Source organism: Spermophilus citellus, assembly GCF_964194105.1.
Source record: "Spermophilus citellus genome assembly, chromosome: 7".
NCBI classification, from domain to species: domain Eukaryota; kingdom Metazoa; phylum Chordata; class Mammalia; order Rodentia; family Sciuridae; genus Spermophilus; species Spermophilus citellus.
Window position 1 is genome coordinate 154,361,218 of NC_138188.1, and position 22,892 is coordinate 154,384,109.

At 42.3% G+C, this 22,892-nt stretch overlaps 1 protein-coding gene across 2 annotated transcripts in view; it reads right to left on the reverse strand.

Moving 5' to 3' along the window:
- URB1 (URB1 ribosome biogenesis homolog) overlaps positions 1–21,920 on the reverse strand; it is a 70,912-nt gene extending 48,992 nt beyond the window's left edge. For both annotated transcript variants that reach the window (XM_081300952.1, XM_081300953.1), the window contains exons 1-10: positions 21,664–21,920; positions 17,772–17,911; positions 16,688–16,839; positions 15,492–15,624; positions 10,731–10,827; positions 7,888–7,973; positions 6,767–6,901; positions 5,586–5,710; positions 1,862–2,057; positions 399–536 (exon numbers count right to left, since the gene is read on the reverse strand). In XM_081300952.1, coding sequence (XP_081157078.1) covers positions 399–536; positions 1,862–2,057; positions 5,586–5,710; positions 6,767–6,901; positions 7,888–7,973; positions 10,731–10,827; positions 15,492–15,624; positions 16,688–16,839; positions 17,772–17,911; positions 21,664–21,805 — 1,344 coding nt within the window. In that variant the 5' untranslated portion in view covers positions 21,806–21,920. The remainder of the gene's footprint in view (positions 1–398; positions 537–1,861; positions 2,058–5,585; positions 5,711–6,766; positions 6,902–7,887; positions 7,974–10,730; positions 10,828–15,491; positions 15,625–16,687; positions 16,840–17,771; positions 17,912–21,663) is intronic.
- Between the last annotated feature and the right edge of the window lie 972 nt (positions 21,921–22,892).

Genomic DNA, 22,892 nt, shown 5'->3' on the forward strand with positions numbered 1-22,892 from the left:
AACTTTGCTGGCAAGTTTCAGCCCCATGCTGCTCAAAATTCTGAACTGATAATATTTTAATAAAGGAGCTTCCCTTTCTGATTCTAACATTTCTCCCACCCTAGGCAGGACTAGAGAGGCAAGAAGTATCCAGAGGTCCCTGCCATGTGCTGGAGAAGGACAGATATGGAACCCCAGTCACACCTAGAAGGAGTGGCTTCCGCTCCAAGGTCCTTGCCCCACATATGTAGATTTGTCACTCATGGGCCATTTTAAGCTAAAGTCCCGTCCTAGAAGCCTCAGAGGCACTGTCACGAAATACAATCTAATAGTCAGGCTGGTATTCTCAGAACACTCAAGCACACAGCCAGAGAGTTTAGCAGGAAAAAGTTCCAGAAGTGGGGCAACCCATGACCTACATTTAATGCCTGAGTGAACATGATCTTATTGCACACCAGGGGCACTGTGGTCACCATCACCATCGCCAGGAGCCGTGGCAAGGGGATAAACTCCCTGGTCCAAAATGCTCGGGAAACCTCTGGTTGGGCCTCATAGATCTGGAGAAAAAGAAGAAAAGAAATTTGGCTGCTGCCAGACATAAGTTTTAAACCTGAAGCTAATTTTAAGAACCCGACACTGAAGCTATTCCAATCAAATAATTAGCAATAAAGGTCAGACTGGCCACTAGGATCAAGGTTAGAATTAACCCCAAATCCACTTGTTAAAGAAAAATACGGTTACCACTTTGGCATCTCAGAGCAGTGACTTCCAAAGCAGAGCTTGGCCTGGTCTGGGGAGCCTCTGATGATGAATCGATTACTGCTGGAACTAACAGTGGTATCACTATCAACCACTGCACTTAACAGGCACCTGACAAATCACATCATCTTTTTAAAGTTTCACGATCCCTTTGGGGTAGGGACAACCAACATTAAAAATAAAATGTGCTTATGGATGGCAAAACTGGCCCTCAATGAGGTTAAGTGACTTCCCTTGAACCACATGGCTAATCAGCAGTCAAATTAAAGACTCGACTCAGGCTGCAGAGACCAAGCACTTGCCCCTCAGTGAGGCTGGGAGGACAGTACCAGAAGCAGCTGCCAGAAGACATCCATCCTCCCCCATAAAGGGGCAAGGCACATCCTTCTCACCTGGATATACACATGGGAACTGCACATGCACCTAAATTCTCATACATGAAACAGATAATGCTGGGTCCAGACTGAGGCACAAGAAAATAATCCCAGGTACTTCTTCACTAAGAAGGCCATAAATCAGAGCAAAAAAGCTTAACTGAGCCAGGCAATACTGCCAAAGAATGTATAATAAGTTCAGGTTGAGCATCCCTAATCTGAAAATTCAAAATCCAAAGCTTTTTGAATGCCAACATGTTTCTATGCAAATATTTCAAAATCCAAAAACTCTAAAATCAGAAACACTTTTAACCCCAAGCATTTTGAGTAGGGATATTCAACCTGTACCTCCAATGTTTGGTGAGGGGGATGCAAACATCCAATAGCTCATTTCAAGTTATTCTATGGACTTGAAACCAATCTTTTAAAACTATCCTGCAATTCAGATATTTCACTAACTCTGGCTTCACTGTGCTCAGACTTAACAAGATTTCACCTAAAGCAACATCATAATGAGGAAGATAAATTGGATCAACAGATTCAAAAGAAATAAAGCTCAAAATTCAGCTCATTGAAAATCAACATGCTCTACTCAAAGAATAAGGTCAAGTTAACATCATCTAAAACAGCCCTTTAACCCTGGAGGGAGGTCTCCCCCCGCCCACTTGCACACCTGACCAGACCAGAATGCCTGGCATTCCCCCAACTCCTCATGCTCTGCCCTGCCCCAGCCAACAGGTACTTTTTACCTTGTTTAGTAGTTTGATATTATTTAGCCAAGTGGACTTCACTCTTGGAAGAAAGGAAAACGTGACCTCCTTGAAATATTTGTTCAGCAAGTCCGGGCACACCTTAAGGATGTTCACCACAAGCTCAGCCACCAGCTCATCCTCAGCTGCTGTTTTCAAACCCAACAAGAAGTGCAAGAGTGTCAGGTTGCCTCCTCTATTAAGGACAGAGACAAGAGGCAAGAGTCAACAAGGACAATTCAAAATGTGCTTGGAGCTGGAGCAGCTCTCAGAGACAGAGGAGTAACAGGGCAGTGGGCAAATGTCCCCCAGGGTACAAAGTGGCATGTAGGGTTTCAGTGCCACAGGAGAGGGCTTCAATTCCACCCCCTACTCCTGAGTGGCTGAAAGGGCCCCTACCTTGTCCTACTCCCATCCCTGCTTTCCTCCTTCCCTCCCTCAAGTTCAGTTTGACTTAAGATGAAGACAGCGACCTCTTTATGCTGCCAGTCAGCTACAGTCTGCCTAGTAGGCAAAGCTACTTTAAAAAAACAAGGCAAAACCAGCAAGCAGGACTCCCTCCCCCAATTTCTTTCTTCCTTTCCTTTAGTATTCAATTCAATGGGCTTTTATTGAATAATAATTATGTTCTTATAGTAATAACATCCCATGCCCCTTAATTTTTTAAGATTTATTTTTTAGCCAACACATAAAATCTTAAAAACTGTATCTACCAATGGAATGCCACGTAACATCGCAATACAAGGATGCACTGCATAATGTTTACAGCAGGTTAAACATGTTTATCTCTTCAAACATTTATCATTTCTTTACGGTGGAAACTTCCAAAACCCTTTGTTCTGCCCTCTCCAGATTTCCCCAACCATACAAAAAAGCATAAGATAAATATGTATATATTGTGTATATATGTGAGTATAAAAAATACAGATAGGAAAGGCATTTTTCTTCTGAAAGGATAGTTTTTTGGGTTTTTTTTCCATATGAAGTCAGAGCTCATGCATTGCCACAAGGTCTATAATGACATCAAATTAATTCTAAAATACTAGAAGACAGCATAAAAGCCTCTGTGTACATCTTCTGCCCTCTATTTCTGGTTTATTTAGTACAGGTAAAAATCCACTGTTGGAAAGTATTCAAAATTTTTCCTTCTTCGAGAGCATGAAAAGATGATTCAAAGTAAAAGTAAGGAAAACTTGCAGACCCTGTATCACATAAAGAGCAATAACCCCAGGATCTACACAGCCAAAGCACAGACTCTAGGTTTTATTTATCTATCCTGAAGTCTTGGTGCTCTATGTCTTGAATCTCCTCATAAATTGACTGAAACTAAAATGCTAAATGATAGCTGCATATATAAAATTTTCTCTAAAACCAAATTAGCATATAATTTTATTTGAAAAGTATTCTTTTAAGAGAAAGGTGTAAAAAAATTTTAAAAGATGCAAAATTCTTTATATAAAAATTTCATGAACAAAAGAAATATAGTTTCTACTATCAAATGAACAGAACATTAAGTCTACCAATAGTGCCAAAAATACCACACATACTTATTATTTTAATAAACAGTGTAATAAAATGAACAGCACTTATACTGATATGGTTGCAATGCACACCAGAGGCTGCCCCTGGCAGTTGCCATGCTCCACCCCTCTGAGGCAGGCATTACTTTTATTTCCATTTGATAAATGAGTTAAATAAGGCAGAGAGGATATGTAATCTGCTAAGGTCTCAGGGCCGTTAGAATTAGAGTAGGTCTGCAGTTAGCTAGGTTAGCTGTCTAATTTGACCCACACACCAAGGGATGCCACACCACAGCCCACCGCCTAGCTTTATACATGTAAAGAGTTTTGGGGAAAACAGTTACACCCATTTATCTACGTCTATGGCCACGCCAGTGCTGCAATGGCATAGCTAAGCAATCACAACAAACTGTATGGCTTGCCAAGCCTAAAATACTATCTGGTTCTTTATAGAAAAAGCTTGCTAAACCTTGCTCCACTCTCTAACACCCACTATGTGCCTAAGCACTGAAAGCCAAAATAGATCAGTCCCTTTTCTCACTTCACACAATCAGATAATAAAGAGGCAAGAAGTCTCTATGCAAGGTACTAAGAAATCAGTGACAAGGCTGAGCCAGGCAAAAAACACTGACAGAGGAGGGAGTACTTCAGAGAGAGTGGCAAGGGCAGACCTCCCTGAAGTGGTGACTTTTCTGCAGGAACCTGGATGAAAAGAGGGACAAGCCACACAACTGTCAGGGAAGCACGTGTTTCCATCTCCTCAAGGCCTCCCATCACTATCCACAAACATAGCTCCCCTCCTCTCCCTCAACACAGCATTTGTTTTATGCTAGTGGCTTCAAAAATTCATGAAAACCACAGGTTATTCCAAAAAGACCCACACCCTCAATTTGACTCAATGTGCTCATTAAGTGATCATCTATTTCATGGGTCTTGTTATGGAGGTAAAAATGCTTTAAAAGGAGCTGGGGTTGTGGCTCAGTAGTAGAGCGCTCGCCTAGCATGTGCAAGGCTCTGGATTGGATCCTCAGCACCATATGAAAATAAATAAATAAAAATAAATGTATTATGTCCAACTACAATTAAAAAATAAATATAAAAAAAAAACACTTTAAAGGTGTGTGGGGGTGCGTATGTGTTTTAAGCATGGTTAAGATTTTTATTAGATTATAAAAATGCAGTTACAGTTGAGCAGAAATATGAACTCATTCACAATGATGAGATAAATACACTTCACTAAGAGAAAACTTAAAGAAGGAAAAAAATGATGTGGCAAGCTGAAATCAGAATAATCTCAGAATTGAAATGAGTGCAAAATCACAAGCGGGCAGAATAATTCCCATCACGTTATCCCATTCTGAAAGAATCAGGCATTTTCTGATTGCCTGAAACTATAAGTAAATCACACTATCTAAACCCTTAAAATAAAATGCTATGCAGTCAAAAGGGGATGAGAGATAAGTCATTCACAATAACCAGAAAATATATCCAACATTTTTATTGTCAAATGAGAAAAAAGTAGGTTTATTATTTTAGTAATTTAAAAAATATGTATTGGAGTTATATGATTAACAACTACTGAGTAGTAGTTGTTAATCATATAAGGCAGTATGTAAAAAAGTGGATGTGTAACCGATGTGATTCTGCAATCTGTATATGGGGTAAAAATGGGAGTTCATAACCCAGTTGAATCAAATGTATGAAATATGATATGTCAAGAACTATGTAATGTTTTGAACAGCTAATAAAAAAAAAAACAACTACTGAGTTATTAAGACAGTTATGGAACCAGATTTCCTGAGTTCAAATGAAACTTAAGTATCTTGACCTCTCTGTGACCATTTTTTTCCTCTAGGAAATTAGGATAATTTGGTACCTATATTGGGACCATGTGAGGTCATGTCAGAGTTCCCCTCGTGGGAAAGCTGACTTAAGTGACTCACTCTTGGATCCAGCTGACCACCACCACCATCTCTAAGTAAACAACTGAACACTCCCCTCGGTGAAACATTTCATTACCTATGTGTCTAGAACAATTGCTACACTGAGGCCTCTGCCCCTGAGGCCCCAGAAGCTCTCTGGGCCCCCAGCTGCCCAGCCCTAAAATGAGTTAGATAATGTTCACAATTTCAGTCCTAACCTACCACAGTCGTAATGACTTGAGGAGCATACTCAATGGGGTTCATAAGAATGTTGTACTTTACCTGCCAAAGGTACCCAAAGATGCATCGTAAAAATTAATGCCATGCTTGAGAGAACAGCAAAGATCCATCAGGAAGTTATGCACAAGCTCCCTCACCATGGCTTTCCCTGCTTCTTCAGCAGACACCTATAAGGGTATAAAAAGCTTCAGTGATTCACAAGCTCATAAACCTTGATAATAGCGCTATAGAATAAAAAACAGGACAGTATCACCTGCCTGATTTTAACAACTCAGAAAACATTTAAAATCAAACACTTGGATGTTATTCCAAAAAAAAAAAAACAAGAAAGAAAACAAAAGAAAAACAACCGAAATATATTGATCAAGATGAAAAAATACTATAAGGAAGGCAAGTTAAAACCTGTTTTGATAAATGCTTAAAAATGATTTAATTTCTCTTATACTTCTGAATAAAATTCCACATTTGGGAGTGTTTTTTATTAAGCCTGTGGGGCTTCCGGCTACGGGAACATAAAAAAAAAAAAACATGTTCAAAATAAGAGGATACCAGCAAGTCACTGAGATAAAAGGAAGCATAGCAGAATCTAGAGAGGCAATTACCATGTAGTTAACAGGAAGGCTGCACCTTCAACTCCACTGGCCGAGTCCATTTCAGAAACACCCCAAGGAAAATAAAAACAAGGAAACTCAATACACATGGGGGTCAACGTTGAGAGCAACTGTTTTAACACATGAGTTAACTATCACAAATAAGCTACCCACATCGGTAGGTGAGGAACTGTGAAGTCTCTTAGACAGCATCCTCAAGTAAAAGAAAGAAACTCTGAAACTCCAAAAACTAGATATGAAAAAAGAGAAGGAAAAAAAGAAGAGGCCGACTGAGAGGAGGAAGAGTGAGCCTGGAGGAGCCCTATAAATCTATGGTGTGGGCACTGTATGTGGAGTTTAAGATGTCAGTCAGCCACAGGGAGTCGTAGTTTTCTCATTAAAAAAATAAATACAGTGTACTATCACAATGACCCCAAGGTTAGGAAAAAATTCCTATTGTAAACATTAAAAATTTTTAAAAATCATATTGCGTTTAATAAACAAATAATATAACCATATAGCCAAAAGAGAAGAGATCAAATGAGAGGACTGTTTTTTGAGTATGGACTAGAGTACAGATGCTTCAGTCTCCTGAGGATCACACTTCAGCACTGGGGTCAACTGAGACTGCACCTTGTCTGCCTCAGGGTTTTCCAGCGCCACGTCGACAATCCCATTCCAGCTGTAGAGAGACGCTATGTGGTTCAGCAACTGCCCAGTAAAGAAACGAACCTTCTGTGTTTTTGTGATACTTTTACTGTGAACTACCTGAAAATAATAGTAAAACAAATGAAGCTTAAAGAACTGCTTATCTTTTGCTTAACTAAATTTACATTTACATATGGTTTCGTGCCTCCCTTACTTAAGCAGCTAAGCTTTTTCCACATCATTAACAATTGCTTTAGAGGGCTGGGGATGTAGCTCAGTGGTAGAGCACTTGGCTAGCACATGTGAGGCACTGGGTTTGATCCTCGGCACCACATAAAAATAAGTAAAGAAAATTTAAATTATTGTGTCCATCTACAACTAAAAAAAAAAAAAAAAAAAAAAAACTTAAAAAAGATTTCCTTTAAAGTGTCATTTGAAAGCTGAATACCATTCTATGCCATGAGCAGACCACAACTTACTTAACCAATCCCCTGTGGTGACAATCAAGGTGCTTCCACATTCTACCTATTCCCCATAAAACCATGAACAGGTCCTCGCAGTCTTCACTACATCTCTGACTAGGAACCTGCTGTGGTTCTTATAAATGGAAATGTGACACAAGTCCTCAAAACCCACCCCAAAACGTCTGGTGGTGTGACCCATATACACGTATTTCAACATATCCCTATGTGGTTTTGGTGGATACTCCAGTTCAGAGTGACCTTAACTCAAGAGTCCACCAACACAAGACCTTTGACATACGGTAGCAGAACTGTCTTCCACAGGGCTACACCTTCTCGAGTGAAGTACCCCATTCAAAGCATCTTTGCTAGCATTATCATTTACTTTTTTTAAATTGCTATTCTGGGAGATTAAAAAAAAAAAACCCTCTATGTCATTATTTGTATTACCTTAGGTAAGCTGATGGGGGGAGTGGGGGCTATCTCGTACACTGTAAGATGTTCAACAGCATCCCTGACCCCTGACCCACTGCTTTTCCCTAGCCTACATAACTGTAGCCTCCAGAGCCCTGAACATGCCAGGAACCATTTCTTCAATCACTAGGAGAAAACAAACAACACATACACCCATCACCAAACACATACCTTTGTTTTCAGGGTAGATAACAAAATGTTGATGGTAGAAATCCTATCTTCCTTTATGCCTGAACTAAAAATGCAAGGAATAAATTCTGAAAGTAAAAGTTTCAAAACATTAAACTCAGAAAATGAGAACAGATGAGAGAATAATACTGTTTAAACAGTACAAAAAACAACACCATGTGCCTTTTAAAAAAGTTTTATCTTTCTTGATTATACAAATCCATTGTAAGAAAACCCAGTTATGTGACACAAGAAATTAAGAGTACCTAAAGTATTAAATAATTTTTAAGAAGTTCAGTCATTTTTTAAATCTCATTTTACTTTAATTTTCTTCCATTAAGTAAAATGATCTCAATACTGAATATTTGAAAGGGAGTGTATAGTATGATAAATCTAGAATTTATTTCTTGCTTAGACTTGCTCAGAAATGTTTAAAATGATAGTCATTATTTTATTGGCTGGTGGTGGGTAATTTGAGGAGAATTTTGTTTGCTTTTTGCTTTCTTTTCATATTTCTCGATCACCAGGGAGTCAGAGGCTATGTCATTACTAATGCACTGGTTCCATTGGATAGAAGAATTGACACAATTACAATTTTACTCATTTCATGCATGCTTTATGGGCACACATAACTTCTAAAAAATTCTTTTTTTTTTTTTTGTCGTTGTATATGGACAGCATGACTTTATTTTATTTGCTTATTTTTGTATGTGGTGCTGAGGATCGAACCCAGTGCCTCACACATGCCAGGCAAGCACTCTGACACAGAGCCACGGCCCCAGCCCCAAATTCATTATTCTTACAAAAAAAAAAAAAAATCAGAAAATACCAAGCAAACCAAAAGTATAAGATTTAAAATCAACCATAACCTTGACTCCCAAAGGTGACACCACTGACATCTGAATTAACTGTTAGCCTTCTAATGAATACAGACTACTTTATTTAACTGTCAGTAAAATGGGATCATATTTTACAACTTATGACTAAGTTTACACCTAATCATAAAACACTGAAAATTTTTGATGTCAGCATATTCCTATGGCATTTTTATTAGCTTATGACTAGAACTCCCTTTGTTCAACCAGTCTCTTCCTGGTGATAGTTAGCAAGAGTCCAATTTCCAGTTTATATGATAAAAGTGTCTCTTAACCAAATCTCTACTCACATCCTTAACTACTTAGGACAAATAACTACACATGAAATTGCTGAATCAAGCATCTTAAATGCTATGATACATAAGGCCAGTTGCCCTGCAGAAACCTATCCCTTTGGCCCCTTATTCTTTAGTTAAATGCCAATTGGCTGACAGGACACAAGGGAATTATGAAGATACACCTTGCCCCACCAGCAGCAGCAGCAGGACATCCTGAACCTAGTTCCTGGCAAAGGGCAAAGCAAGGAAAGAATTGTCTGCAACATCATGCAAAGAGAGTGCATTTCCTCTTCCATGATGTTCTGCAGTGATGGAGCCCTGTCAGACTAGGCTGACAACATACAGGTTGACCTTTGCCCCACCCCATTCTGGAGGGAGCTCCCGTCACCCATCCTGGGAGAGGCAGAAGAGCTCCCTCAGGAGACACCAGATCACACTCAGCTATAGCACCCTGGTCATCCACCAAGGATGACTCTCAGAGTTCTACCCATGGACGTGGGACATGGTTCCAAGAACGTACTGAGTAATTCCCAGATGCTAAACTATGTTGTATTTATCATCAAACCCAATCTCTTGATAAAACACAGTGGTCCTACTTAAAATCAGCATACTACAATGATGCATCCATGTCAATGTTTATAGCAGCTCAATGCACAATAGCTAAACTATGAAACCAACCTAGGCATACTTCATTAGATGAATGGATATACATATTCAATGGAATATCACTCAGCTTTAAAGAATGAAATTATGGCATTTACTAAATGGATGAAGCTTGAGAATATCATGCTAAGCAAAATAAGCCAATCTCAAAAAACCAAAGGCCAAATGTTTTCTCTAGTATATGGATACTAATTCACAATAAGGGCGGGTGGGACACTAGAGGAGTGGAGTTACCTTGGATTGGGCAGAGGAAAGTGAAGGGAGGGGAAGGAATGTGGGGATGAGAAGGATGGTAGAATGGAACAGACATTATTGCTTTACATATATATATGACTGCAAGACCAATGTGATTCTGCAACATGTACACTCAGAAAAATGAGAAATCATATCCCATTTATGAATATCAAAGTATATAAATGCATTCTACTGTCATGTATAACTAATTAAAACAAATTTAAAATTAAAAAAAAAAAAAAACACAATGGTCCTAATAAACTATGCTAAGACTTGTTCTATAGAGATAGTCACCAAGTGGTCAAATGTGAGCTTTCCAGAGCCCTGTTACTAATGTTCTGGTAACCTGAAGCAAACTCACTAAGTTTTTATTTATTGGGGATCAAACCCAGGGTCTTGCACATGCTAAGCAAACACCCTACCACTAGGCTACTCCCCAATACTATAAACTATTTTTTTTAAGTGGAATTACTAAGAAAAGCCAGGAAGCAAGGGCTAGGAATCTGTGTATATTTTGGAGGCAAAGTCATAAAGTCTCCTTGTTTGCCTCTCGGGGTCTGCACTGCTCCTTTGTTAGGGCACTGCCCAGCATTCCAGACGGCCTTACAGGAGGAATGCCTGGCTCAGTCATGCTGAGTAGCAATCAAGATGGCATTGCCCATAGATTTGCCCCTATACATGTCCTTTATGCCAGTGTACCTGGCAGCTGCAGACTTCTTCTGGAAGAAACAGTTTGAGGCAAGCTTTTCAGAACCACAACAAATGGGCTCTCCTAAGGGACAAAGGGAACACCTACCTTTCAGCTCCAGCACTTGTCCTATAGTGCTGTCATCACCAGCAATTAAGAAAGAGAGGGCGAACTGGATGTAGGCCAGCCGGACATCAGGTACTCCCTGGAGGACAAAAGAGACCCACATGTCACATGAACCTCTCACACAGAGCCACAGGAGGAGGAATGCAGCTGCATGCACACATTTCTCAGCTCAGCATCACCAGCCTCCCAGTCTTGTCCCAGTTATTAGGGGATGGATGTCTAAGGCCAATTCCCACTCTTTATGGAAAGCACAGGATTTTGTTTTGGGTTTGTTTGTTTTTGTTTTTACTTTCCCCCCTCCTTAGTCTTCTCTACTTTCTCTTTTCAAATCCTATTTTCAAAAAAAAAAAAAAAAAGCCTGGGTAACAAGTTTTATTCCCTTGCCTGACTTAACATGTACATTTCTTTAGTTTATGGGACAGGCTGGTGTAGGGCAAAAGACACCCTGCTAAGATCCATGTTTTCCCATTTGCCAATAAAAATAACCCACCTATGTTTCTGAAAATCTAGTGATTGTAGAAAGACTGGTGCTGTTTTTGATGAGAAGCCAAGGTGATATCTGGTCTTTATTAGATATCAGCACAAATCAAAGCACAGATGCTTCATGTTACAAACCCTGCATGGGCTTCCCAGGATCACAGCTCACTCCATCCCTCAGGTCTCAGCCATCACCTAAGGCAGCAGACACCAAAGGATACGACTGGCAGCCAGAATTTCCAAGGAAGTCAGTAGGACCAGCTAAGCAGTTTCCCCTCCCAGCGTCATTAATGCAAAGTCATATCTCATCAAGCCTGTTCTACATCCAAGCAGGCAAGGACACATTGCCATGCAGGTCTTTTGTTAGAATTGGTAAGTGTGCTTAAAGTAGAAATTTTCTCCCTCATCCATTACTCCAAAGTGCCTTAATTCACTAACAAGAAATAAGTTAATATTATAGAGAATTATTGCCCTCAATGCCTAGGAAGATTAAGTCCTCTCTGCCTTCCAAATAGTTCTGTCTCACCTGGTGGCAACAGAAGCAGCAGCAGTTATATGAGGATGATGACGACACTTACTGAATACTTACTATATGCCAGTCACCATGTCAGATACTGCATATCTATTATCTCAGTTATTTCTCTTAACAAGCTTAAGTGGAAATATTTATCATCCTCATTTTACAGAAGGGGAAAATTCTCTGAATGTCAGACAGCTGCTAAGCAAGTACCAGAATTGGGGTAATAAGAAAAAACTGAACGACATGCTGTGTTATGTTTGATATAAAGAAATCCTCCCTTCTTCTCAGGGCTCCCATGGCATTTGCATTTCATTTTTGCTCAGGGCATGGGGGCACACTTCATATCATTTCAGTTTCTATGCAAGTATTTAATCAATTTCTTCTTGCTTTGTTGGGTATATGCTTCTGCTGGGGAAAAGAATAGGTGGATCAACACCTGGATTCAACACCTGGATCAAGGCCTTGCACATTAGTTTTATTTACTGAATCTCTGTCCATGCACACGGCATTTCAGCAAGATCTTATTACACCAATGCTGATTCATTCCAGAGAGCTTCAAATGATCCTTTCTGTTCTGGGGACCTGTCTGTGGGCCTTTTTACCTCATGGAGCCCAGGTACAATGATAACCAAGGCTGCAAATGAGCTACATTTCCTAAGGATGTTATCCATGCTCCTGTGCCTTCACTTGCCAACTCAAAGTTCAAAACCCCCACAAGATTCAAGAAGCCTTCATGTCAGGCTGAAAGGACGCAAAGACAACTAAGTAACAATATTGGGAGACAGGGCCTTGGAATGCTGGTCCCAGTTTCAGCCATTCTAGAGCTTTCTGTCACAGCAGAGTTGTACTAGATCTTCCTGTGAATCCCTCTAGCAATGAATTTCTAAAAGAAAAGGAACTTATTAACCAGGGCTCCCATCTTATGTATCCCAGACAACACAAAATCTCAGAGGCTAACCCTGAAGAGGAAGCAAAGAGATGAAAATGCCCACGATGCAGCACCTGCCCACTCCAGGCTGGCTGCCACCACACCCCCACATAGCCACCTGGGCCGGTCTCCATCCCCAGCATTTCTTCAAAGGCATTACCCTCCCACCGAAAGAGGGCCATGTGCCTACTCTTCATTCCTACCCTGTGACCTCACAGGGCTGTTATTCCAGGAAGAAAACATCCTGGACCCTTCAGGGCTTGTTCTGTAAAACACTAAAATAGACTAAAACATATTTGGCAAAACTGCTCTCTGGCACAAGATTTCAACAATGCTTTTCTTGGCTGAAAGAATATACCCATGATCCTTTCTTCAGGAAACTTTAATAATTCCCTCCCAGGTGTTGAAATACACTCGTTAAAATACAGAAATTGGGGGCTGGGGATGTGGCTCAAGCGGTAGCGCGCTCGCCTGGCATGCGTGCAGCCCGGGTTCGATCCTCAGCACCACATACCAACAAAAGATGTTGTGTCCGCCGAGAACTAAAAAATAAATATTAAAAATTCTCTCTCTCTCTCTCTCTCTCTCTCCCCTCTCTCACTCTCTCTTAAAAAAAAAATACAGAAATTGCTACCAGCACCTTTAATAACTAAATGGCCTGAACAAAAAGGAGGGGAAATGCAAAGATTCAAAAGATGTTTAAAAGGACCTGAGGAACACATCAACCAAATACAACATGTGAATATTGTTTGAATCTCAATTTGAACTGCAAAGTATAAAAATATTTTTGAGATGGTCAGGAAAATTCTAAGACAAACTGGGTTTTAGATGATGATGAGAAATAATTAATGATAATAGGTGCAATAATGGTACTGTGGTTTCGTATTTTAAAATGTCTTTTTCTGTTAGAGTACATGCTGAAATATTCATGATGAACTATGATTCACGTCAGCATCTGCTATAATACGTACAGCCAAGCAAACTGAAAAGCTGGCTGAGCAACAAATGGTGCAAGGTGGATGACGCTGGCTGAAGCTGGAACATGGGGTTCCTTGTTCCTTTAATATCCCTCAGATTCTTATATTGAGACAAAAATTAAATGTCTAGACACCATTTCCTACAGCATTCAAAATACTTAAGATACCTGATATAGAAAATTACACAAGGGGTAAAAATACTTTCAACTTGACATTAACTCCCATTTTTGAGATCCTGAAGAGGTAAAATGACCTGCCCTGAGACCCTGAGATGAAACAGCTGGATGCACCATCTTCAGGAAGGGAAGCCTTTGCTGATTTTCCCATATCATCTGGTCTTGGTGGGTGGCCTGGGTACTTACTTAATTCTTTTTTACTCAGATGGCTGGGATTGCTAAGGCCAAGAGAGACAGGGAAAAGGGGAGGGGTACCTGATGGATAACTACTGCCAAGCTTCCTGCCAGCCAAGACCAAAGAACTGAGAAATCTACTCTGGTGTGCAAATAGCACACACATTCTTTTTATGAGAAATGCATTTAAATGTCAGAAGCCATTACTCACTGAATGGAATTTGTCAACATATTAATAAAGCACAGTATCCAAGAGACACTAAGACCTGGATGTTTTTCCCTCAGAGAATACCTTATTTGTAATTTCAGTAAAACCCTCAACACCAGGCCAATCCCACAGAGCCATAAAAGTACTTGATATTATTATTAACCCTTCAGTCTATTTCCTAGCAATGCAGAAACTTTTTTCTTTCTTTCTTTCTTTTTCTTTTTTTTTTTTTTTTTTGGTACCAGGGATTGAACCCTGGGGTGCTCAGCCACTAAGCCACATACCCAGCCCTTTTTATATTTTGTTTTGAGGTGGGGGTCTCACTAAGATGCTTAGGGCCTCGCTAAGTTGCTGAGCTGGCTCTGTACTCATGATCCTCCTGACTCAGCTTCCCAAGCCACTGATATTACAGGTGCATGCCATAGCATCCAGCTAGAATTCCCAGAAAAACTGAGAGCACAAGCTAGCATGTGGTTACAGAGGAGAATTGTCCTAATGTGGTTCTCACCTTGGCAGACAGGAGTTGATACTTGTCTGCCTGCTCAGGAAGTGGAAGAAAGTCCCACGGGGCTGTGCACAGCACTGACCTCACCAGCAAGACAGCCCACATGGCAAATGGAAAGAGGCACTGCCACAACTACAGGTAACACATCAGGAGGTATCACAGAAATCCCAATGTGCTTTCTCCCCAAGAGCCTGTCCAAACCAAGTGACACTGCTAGAGCTACCGGGGAACTCCTAAAGACCAAGCATTCACACTCCCATTCTCTCAGGCACATTCATCCCTTACCCATAACAAGATTAAAATTGGGAGGCACAAGTCACTAACTAAAGAAAAATAAGAGCCCTCTTTGAGGATGTCACTGGCTTAGAGTTCCAAGGGTACTCTCCCAAGTGGATAGAACAGGAACGGAGGACTGGGGTATTCAGAAACCTCATAGCCTTGATGGACTGGGAGGTTATCTCATTTGCTTAGAACAGGAGACACTTGAGAACTAAGTCATCCTCACAGGCCACAAGCAAAGCATCACCAAGCCAACTTCCCCTCCCCCACAGCCCTGGAGCTTCCTGAGATGTCCTATTTGTTTAGGCTCTGCTAAGGAGCTAGCCCCATCATCAGCAAGGGTGAGGCCTACCTTCCTCACAGATGGAGGCTGGCTGCTGCCAAAGGACACCCCTCTCTTAAGTGCTTGGGGACTGAGACAAGAGGAGGAAAAATAAACTACCATAGCCCTCCAAAGAGAAGGGAGCCACACAGTGGAGCACAACCCTTGGGTTCTCACCTTTGAATCCCGCTTAGTCACAAGGGTGTACAAGGTCTTTTTATTCAAATCAAAATGGCTGCAGACATCTCTGGCAGCTTCAGGCCCCTGGCTCACCATGGCAGCCATCAGGTTAAGACAGGCTCGAGCCAACCTGCACAGGGACAGAAAGCCAAGCATGTTAGGGAACAGAAACATAAGACAACTTCCTAAAGAAGCCAAGGACACAGCTGGCTGTGTGATTTGCTATCCCAAAACCAGAATAGTGCTCTTTCCTTTCTTCAAGTATAACAAAAACTTCAAAAGCTAAAAAACTGAGAATGAGTTAGATTAAGAAACAAAGATGTAGCCGTACACAGTGGTGCACACCTGTAATCCCAGTGGCTTTAGAGCCTGAGGCAGGAGGATAAAGAGTTCAGCAAAAGCGAGGTGCTAAGCAACTCTGTGAGACCCTGTCTCTAAATAAAATACAAAATTGGGCTGGGGAGGTGGCTCAGTGGTCAAGATGCCCCTGAGTTCAATCCCCAGCACCAAAAAAACAAAAGAAAGAAAGAAACAAAGGTGAAAATTTATTTCTCAAGTAAACTATCATGTGACCAAGATACCACATTGCAGCCCATGTCTGGAACACAGGACCTTTCTCTAAAAGTGAGTACCTGGCTGCCTTTCTGCTTACTTATCCAAAACTGGTGGCTCAGTGAACACCCACTATGTGCGACACACTGTTCTAGGAGGCGGGAAGGCAACGACATTTTATAAGATAGGCAAGGCCCTGCCCACATGCACCTTGCATTCCAGTGGAGGAAGGCAGTCAAGAGATAGATGTGGAATATTATGTCAACTGTACAGGTATTTATTATTATGCAGAAAACTAAAGCAGGCTGAAGGGGCAGGACAGCGGGCATGCCACTGGACATAGGATGGTCAACAAAGGCCCCACTGAGGTAACATTTCCACAAAGTGCTGTAGACAGAGATAGCCTGAGACTACCTGGGAAAAGAGTCAGTGAAGAAGGAACAGACTACATAAGGCATGCTGGGCTGTGCCTGGGGCAGCAAGGAAGGCAGCGGGGCTGGAGGAGCAAAGGCACCACCTCAACAGCTCAGAAATAGCTCAGCTCTCCTTAATGAGGCAAGGTAAAGATCAAATGCACTCATTGGGAGCTGAACACAGACCAAACCCAAAGGCTAGTTGCCACACAGATATAGGCAACTTACCGATAACCTGAGGCATACAGGGACTCACAGATGAGCTTCATATGGTTGTTCATTAGCTTTTTCACAATGTTGGTGCCCACTATGTGAAAATGTGAAAGATCACTCGCTGTCCGCAATAATATGGCCTCAAAAACTTGAAATATTAACAGCATCTGCAAAGAAGAAATTACAACACTTATGAATCATCTCATCTCTTTTCCTATTATACATACATGCTCCTCTTGTCTTAGCCAGAATAACTTGCAGGGTTGAAACCTTCAATGTGCAGGGTCAGGCCTCCTCAGATCCTGAGCCAAAGATGGCAAAGGTAGCAGTTTATCAGGATCACCTGCAAAGACCCAGGTTCTGGACTGGAAATACAAAATGGCTTGCTTACAATTACATGAAAAAAAACAACTCTAGCTGGGTGCAGTGGTGCATGCCTATAATCCCAGTAGCTTGGGAGCCTGAGGTCGGAGGATTGCAAGTTCAAAGCCAGCCTCAGCAACTGTGAGGAGCTTTACTCAGTGAGACCCTTTCTCTAAATAAAATACAAAATACGGCTGGGGATGTGGCTCAGTGGTAGAGTGCCCCTGAGTTCAATCCCTGGTACCACCCCCAACCCTACCTCCCAAAAAGAGAGAAAACTCTAAAAAGGATTGGGCCTCATCACTTTGAGGACATTCTGTTCCGTCTTTGTAACAATAATCTTGAGACTTCAACAAATTCATAAATATCTCAAATTTTCAACCTCTTTGGAACCAAAAGATAATACCAATTCCACATGTCCTGAGACAGGGGTTAGCTGTTTTGCTTATAGTAAAATAAGTCAGGTACATTCTGATTAAGAGTTTGTGATCCTACCTCTGAGAGTATTCACCAAATATTAATAATAAGTTAGTGATTCCAACTAAAATGCTTTCAAAGGTCATGAAGGTACTAGTGAATGTATTCCTATAGCACCAAGACAAACCTGTAGAAACATCATTCTTGTAGAAACGTGGCACTGTCTGAGATGTTTATATCATTATTTCATCAAATTTAACATCACAACATCATTAACTTTTTTTTTTCTCTTCATCAAACCAGGTAAGAAACAACATACTTCATTTTCAGGCCGCTTCTCTCCACTCAGAAGCTGGAAAACTTCTGCACACTCAACAGATATCTTTATATACCCTTCCACGATATCATACTTGTCTTCTCGTGGTAGCTTCTTGGCAGCAGTGACAAATGCTTCCAAGGCTGAAATAAGAGTAATGTTCAAAGGTCAGCGAGGACAGTCTCCTCAGAAACAATCATAGCCACTACTGCAACCCGCTTTCCCTGTCGTGATCCTCATGACCTACCTACACGGCCAGAGAAGCCACTGGAAATGTTATGGACTGAACTGTTTCCCCCCCAAATTCACATAATGTGGTCCTCCTACTAGGTTGTATATGGAGATGGAGCCTTTCAGGAGGTAATTAAGATTAAATGAGGTCATGAGATTGAGGCCTTCATCCCACAGGATTGGTGTCCTTGTAAGAAAAGTAAGAGATATCAGAAGGCTCTCTCTACATGTGATGACCACAGGAGGACCCAAGAAGAAGGCAACTGACTACAATCCAGGAGGAATCATCATCAGAAACAACCATTCTGGCACCTCAATCTCAGCTTTCAGGGTCCAGACTGTGAGAAAATAAATAATTGCAGTTTAAGCCTTGTACTTTATTTCAACTGCTCCAGTAGATGATCCATATGGACATTACAAAAACACTTGATGAATGAAGGCAATACAGGAATAAACAAGCTGTGAGCTGACAGAACGCACAGGTTTCAATCCTGGCTCCAGCCAGCACTCTCACCTGGGCCTCCTAGCTTTCATTTCCTCACCTAACAGATGGCAACCTATGAGTTCTATGTCATGTCACTTCATTTCACCATGACCCTTCACCCCATGAACTAGAACCATTTTAGAGATGAGAAAACTGAGGCCCTGGCCAAGGGTACTTAACTAAGAAGTGGCAGAACAAGACCTCAAATCCAGGCAGTCTTGCTCCCAAAACCATGCTCTTCCTTCAAAAGCTAGAGCTGACCTGTGCTGCTTTATGTGGGATGGAGTATATAGTGTACAGAGCCTGGGCCACTGCCAGCAGCAGGAACTGCAGTGGACCTTGTTGCTCTTCAAAAGCCAACAGGTATGACTCCTACTTGCATATTTCTCTATAAATTCACCCTAAAAATTCCCTTTAAGGGTCACATGAGCTCAATCCTCAGGTATCTGGAATTGCTCACAATGCCCTATCCCTCTCCTTTAAGAAAATGCAAGAATGCAAGAGACAGCAAGGGCTGCTACTATATTCAGAAAGAACAGTAGTAATATTCATTCTTTTTAAAGGAATCATTTGCCAAACTCTAACATAAAACTCCAGACAGTTCAGGCTATTCAAGAGTTGAAATTGCTGATCTATTACATCTGCCATCTCTGAGCTCACCTTTCTATTTACCATCTACCGAGCACCCACCACATGACTGGGCATTACAGTGGGTGCCTGGGAAGTGCTGGTGAACAACCTGGAAATGGCCTCTACTCACATGTACATACAAATGCAGTAGCAGAGACCAACTTTCATTCCATGAATGTTTATTAACTACCTACCACAATCACTTAAATAGTCATGTTATACTTAAGTGAAATGAAGCAAAAATCAAGGGTATAATGAGGTTATAACTGGGGAACATGATTTAGAGTTGAGGGCTGGGAAGGTTTTCCCTGAAGCAGTAATACTTAACCTGATAATGGCAAAAATGCATTGGAAGTTAGTGTTGCAGGATAAGGACATGCAAAGGCCCCGAGGCTGGAGAGTACTGATGCTAGGCAAGTAGATGAGTAGGTGAGTGAGCGTGGCCTGAGATGAAGGCAGACAAGAAAGCAAGGGTAGATGAGGTACCAGTAATGATTCTGGATTTTATCCTAAGAACAGTGAGAGGCCACAGAAGGAAGCCATAAGAGGAGTGACAACATCAGATTTGAAATTCTAAAACATCATTTACCTCCTACACGTAGAAAGGGCTGTACGGAAGCGAGGGGAGAAAAGAGAGACCAACCCTGGGCAGCTTTAGCCACAGTCCCAATAGGTACTGAAGGTGCCTGGACTAGAATGATGGTGGAGAAAGAGGGGAGCTGATGGACTCCAGGGACACTCAGAAGGAGAGCTGCCAAGGCCAGGGGTTGGAATGAGGCACAAGGAGGGTTCGGCTAGGAACATCCAAATGATCAGAACTATCTTTAATGTATAGAGAACACAGAAGCAATGTGAGGATAGAGAGCTCCAAAGTTTAATCTTTTGTGTACTCATATTTCAATATGATCTTTTCTATCAGCAGTGAAATACGGGGCACAAACTTTCCAAGGAACTGGCTTGAAGCAGAACCCTTCTTGATCTAGGATCATCCCTGATGATCCACTGAGCACCCTTTACCAATCACCTGCAGCTTTTTCCTGTACCATTCGAAAGAAGTATAAATAGAAATTGTCCCTCAAGCCTATATGGAAAGAAAATCCTCCAATATGCATCCATCAATTCTACTTCCTTGATCTTCCAGAAATTCTCTCAGAGGAAGCTGAAAGCATATCAAAAGGGGGAGGAGAGAATCAAAGGAAGAGACTAGATTCAAACATAAATCTAAAGCAGTTTTGCACAAGGGATTCATGCTTTCACCCACTGACTTTCAGCTTTGTAGTATCTTTCAACTACTTCCTTTACAACCATCACCTGTCAATCCAGTTGTCTTCTGACACCTGCTCAATTGATGCAGCTCATTAATGACATGGTACTCTCTGAGCCAGAGACAATAAAATATGGATATAGTAGCTACACACATCTTGTGCCAGAAGGGCTCTTGTTTCTGTCCCCTTCTATAGCCCTTTTGAGAAGCCATGTCCTTGGAGGAATCTTCTTCCATCTCACAAATTAGTTCCAAGGCCGTTAGGTACCCTCAGACACCATGCATGGCTCCTTTGGAATTATATATATGAGATTTTATTGATTATCTGCTTTCTCACTTGACTGTAAGACCCACAATGGCAAGGCCTATGGCAGATTTTTTTTTCACCAACATTTTATCTCAACCCTAACAAACACTAGACCCTAATAAAAACTGAAAGTCTAAATGAGTGAAATGTATTAGTATGTGTTCCTGGCAGGCATCAAAAGTTTAAAAACAGAATCCATAGGAGAAAAAATTAGAAGTTGAGGATATACTGACCATAGATTTAGTAATTTCTTTAATGTGGAAGAAATACCACCACTGTTTCCACTTGGCAACACATTCAATTGTGTTTCTTTCTTCCTAACCTCCATACTTTCTAAAGAATTGCAAGTAGTTGTTAACTGTGGTTACACTTTACAAACAGTAAGATTAAGTTACAGAATGTGCTCCATCTCAGTCACTGGCCCAATCCTGGCAACTGACAAGTAGTTGTGGTGGTTTCTCATAGCTTGCACATGTGTTATCAGGTCATCCTAAGTGTTGAAGGATCACAGCCATTGAAAATGGTGCTAACGGCCCAAGGAAATACCAAACTGTCTTACTGAACTGGCCTGAACCAAGTAGAAACCCTATAAACATTTTCTGTGTGTGAATGAGGATGCTTGATTTACTTTCCTGATAATTGCAACAAGGAGATTTTAGAGTTGGCTGATGGTTGTGCCCAGGCAAGGGAAATGAGCAACAGCAAGAAACTGTCAAACCAAGTGAGGCGGCGCCATTGTTGTCGCTGACAGCCCAGGGCAATGAAATGCAGCACTCAGTCCTGCAGCTGCTCTGGCCCGCCGGGGACCCTGGACGCACACTCACAGGAGTCTCAGTGTCCTTCAAAAACCAGAAGCTTGGCTCTGACCCTCAGGGACCCGCAGAAACGGCAGGCTGTGTCTGGCCGTGTCTAGACAGTGGCAGGAAGGCCACCTCGCAAGCACGTGCTCGCTGCCCGGGGCCTGCCGCCCGGCACTCACCCGGCCCCGCGCCCTGCGGATCCCTCAGCTGAGTCTTGAACTGCACGCCCGTGAGCTCTTCAGTGCGGGCCCGCTTGGCTGCTCCCGCAGCGGAAGCTGCACCGCCCTGGCCGCCTGAGGCCTTCCTCTTAGAGACCCCCATGGCCGAGACGGTACCGGTGCGACGGAAACCACGCACCGCAGGCCTCCAGGCGAGAGGACTCCCGCAGAAAACACACACGCTCCCGAACCCACACGTGAGAGGGACGGGGCGGGGCTAGCGGAAGAGGCGGGGCCTGCAATGGGAGCTCAGCGGAAGGGGCGTGGTAAGGGGGGGAGAGCCGGGTCGGTGGGAGGGGCTTGCTGAGGGGCGGGGCTCGCTAAGGGGCCGGGCAGGCTGTTATCCGGAGCCCGGGTTCGCTGGTACCTGAGGTCGCAGGGGGCTGGCTTGGGGCTGGAGGCAGGCCCGCAGGCCACGACACCCCGGCCTACTGGGGCCCTCCTTTGGTCCCGGGCGGCGCTCTCCTGTTGCCTAACAGAAAGACCTCCCAGGTCCTTCGGGACCGCTGCGACACCTGCCCCTGCGCGTCCCAGCAGCACGAGTTCAGCTCTTGACTTGAGGGCGCCCTAAAGATGTCGCTTAAAGCACTTGCCTCGCGCGCACTGGGATTCTATACTTTGCCTGTTGGGGGTCCCGCGGGTTGGCCAGGGTGGATTTTCCCGGGTTAGATGCCAGGCGGGCTTGCTGCTGGGAAATCCTTCCTCGGGAACTAGGGCCCAGGGATGTGCCCCTAACTCCGACCCTATCGTCTGTCCCCACCAGAACCAGACAGGCTTGTCTAGCAGGAAATCGCCTTGATCAACCTCCACCCCACTCTTGCCCAGACTGATGGGAATGTGCGCGCTCTTTCTGCTGTGTAAGATGAACGGGGAGGATCAAATGAAGTAACTTATGTGAAAACCTTCAGTGGGCAGCATCTAAGTTTCCCTCATTCAAATGAAGATAGTAAAGCCAGCCATACCCAGTCCTGCCTGCACAGCAAATGATGCAATGTTTGTAAAACTGCTTTGACAGGAATAAAGTGTGTTTTTGCAAACCATTATTGACTTGTGTACTGCATTAAATATGCTGAAATAAAGGAAAATGCATAAGTAAAAATTGGCAAGTGTATTTTGTATAATACAACCTCATCAAAACTTGGGTACTATCTAAATAAATCATAATTATTAGGACAGTAGTTCCTGGAATT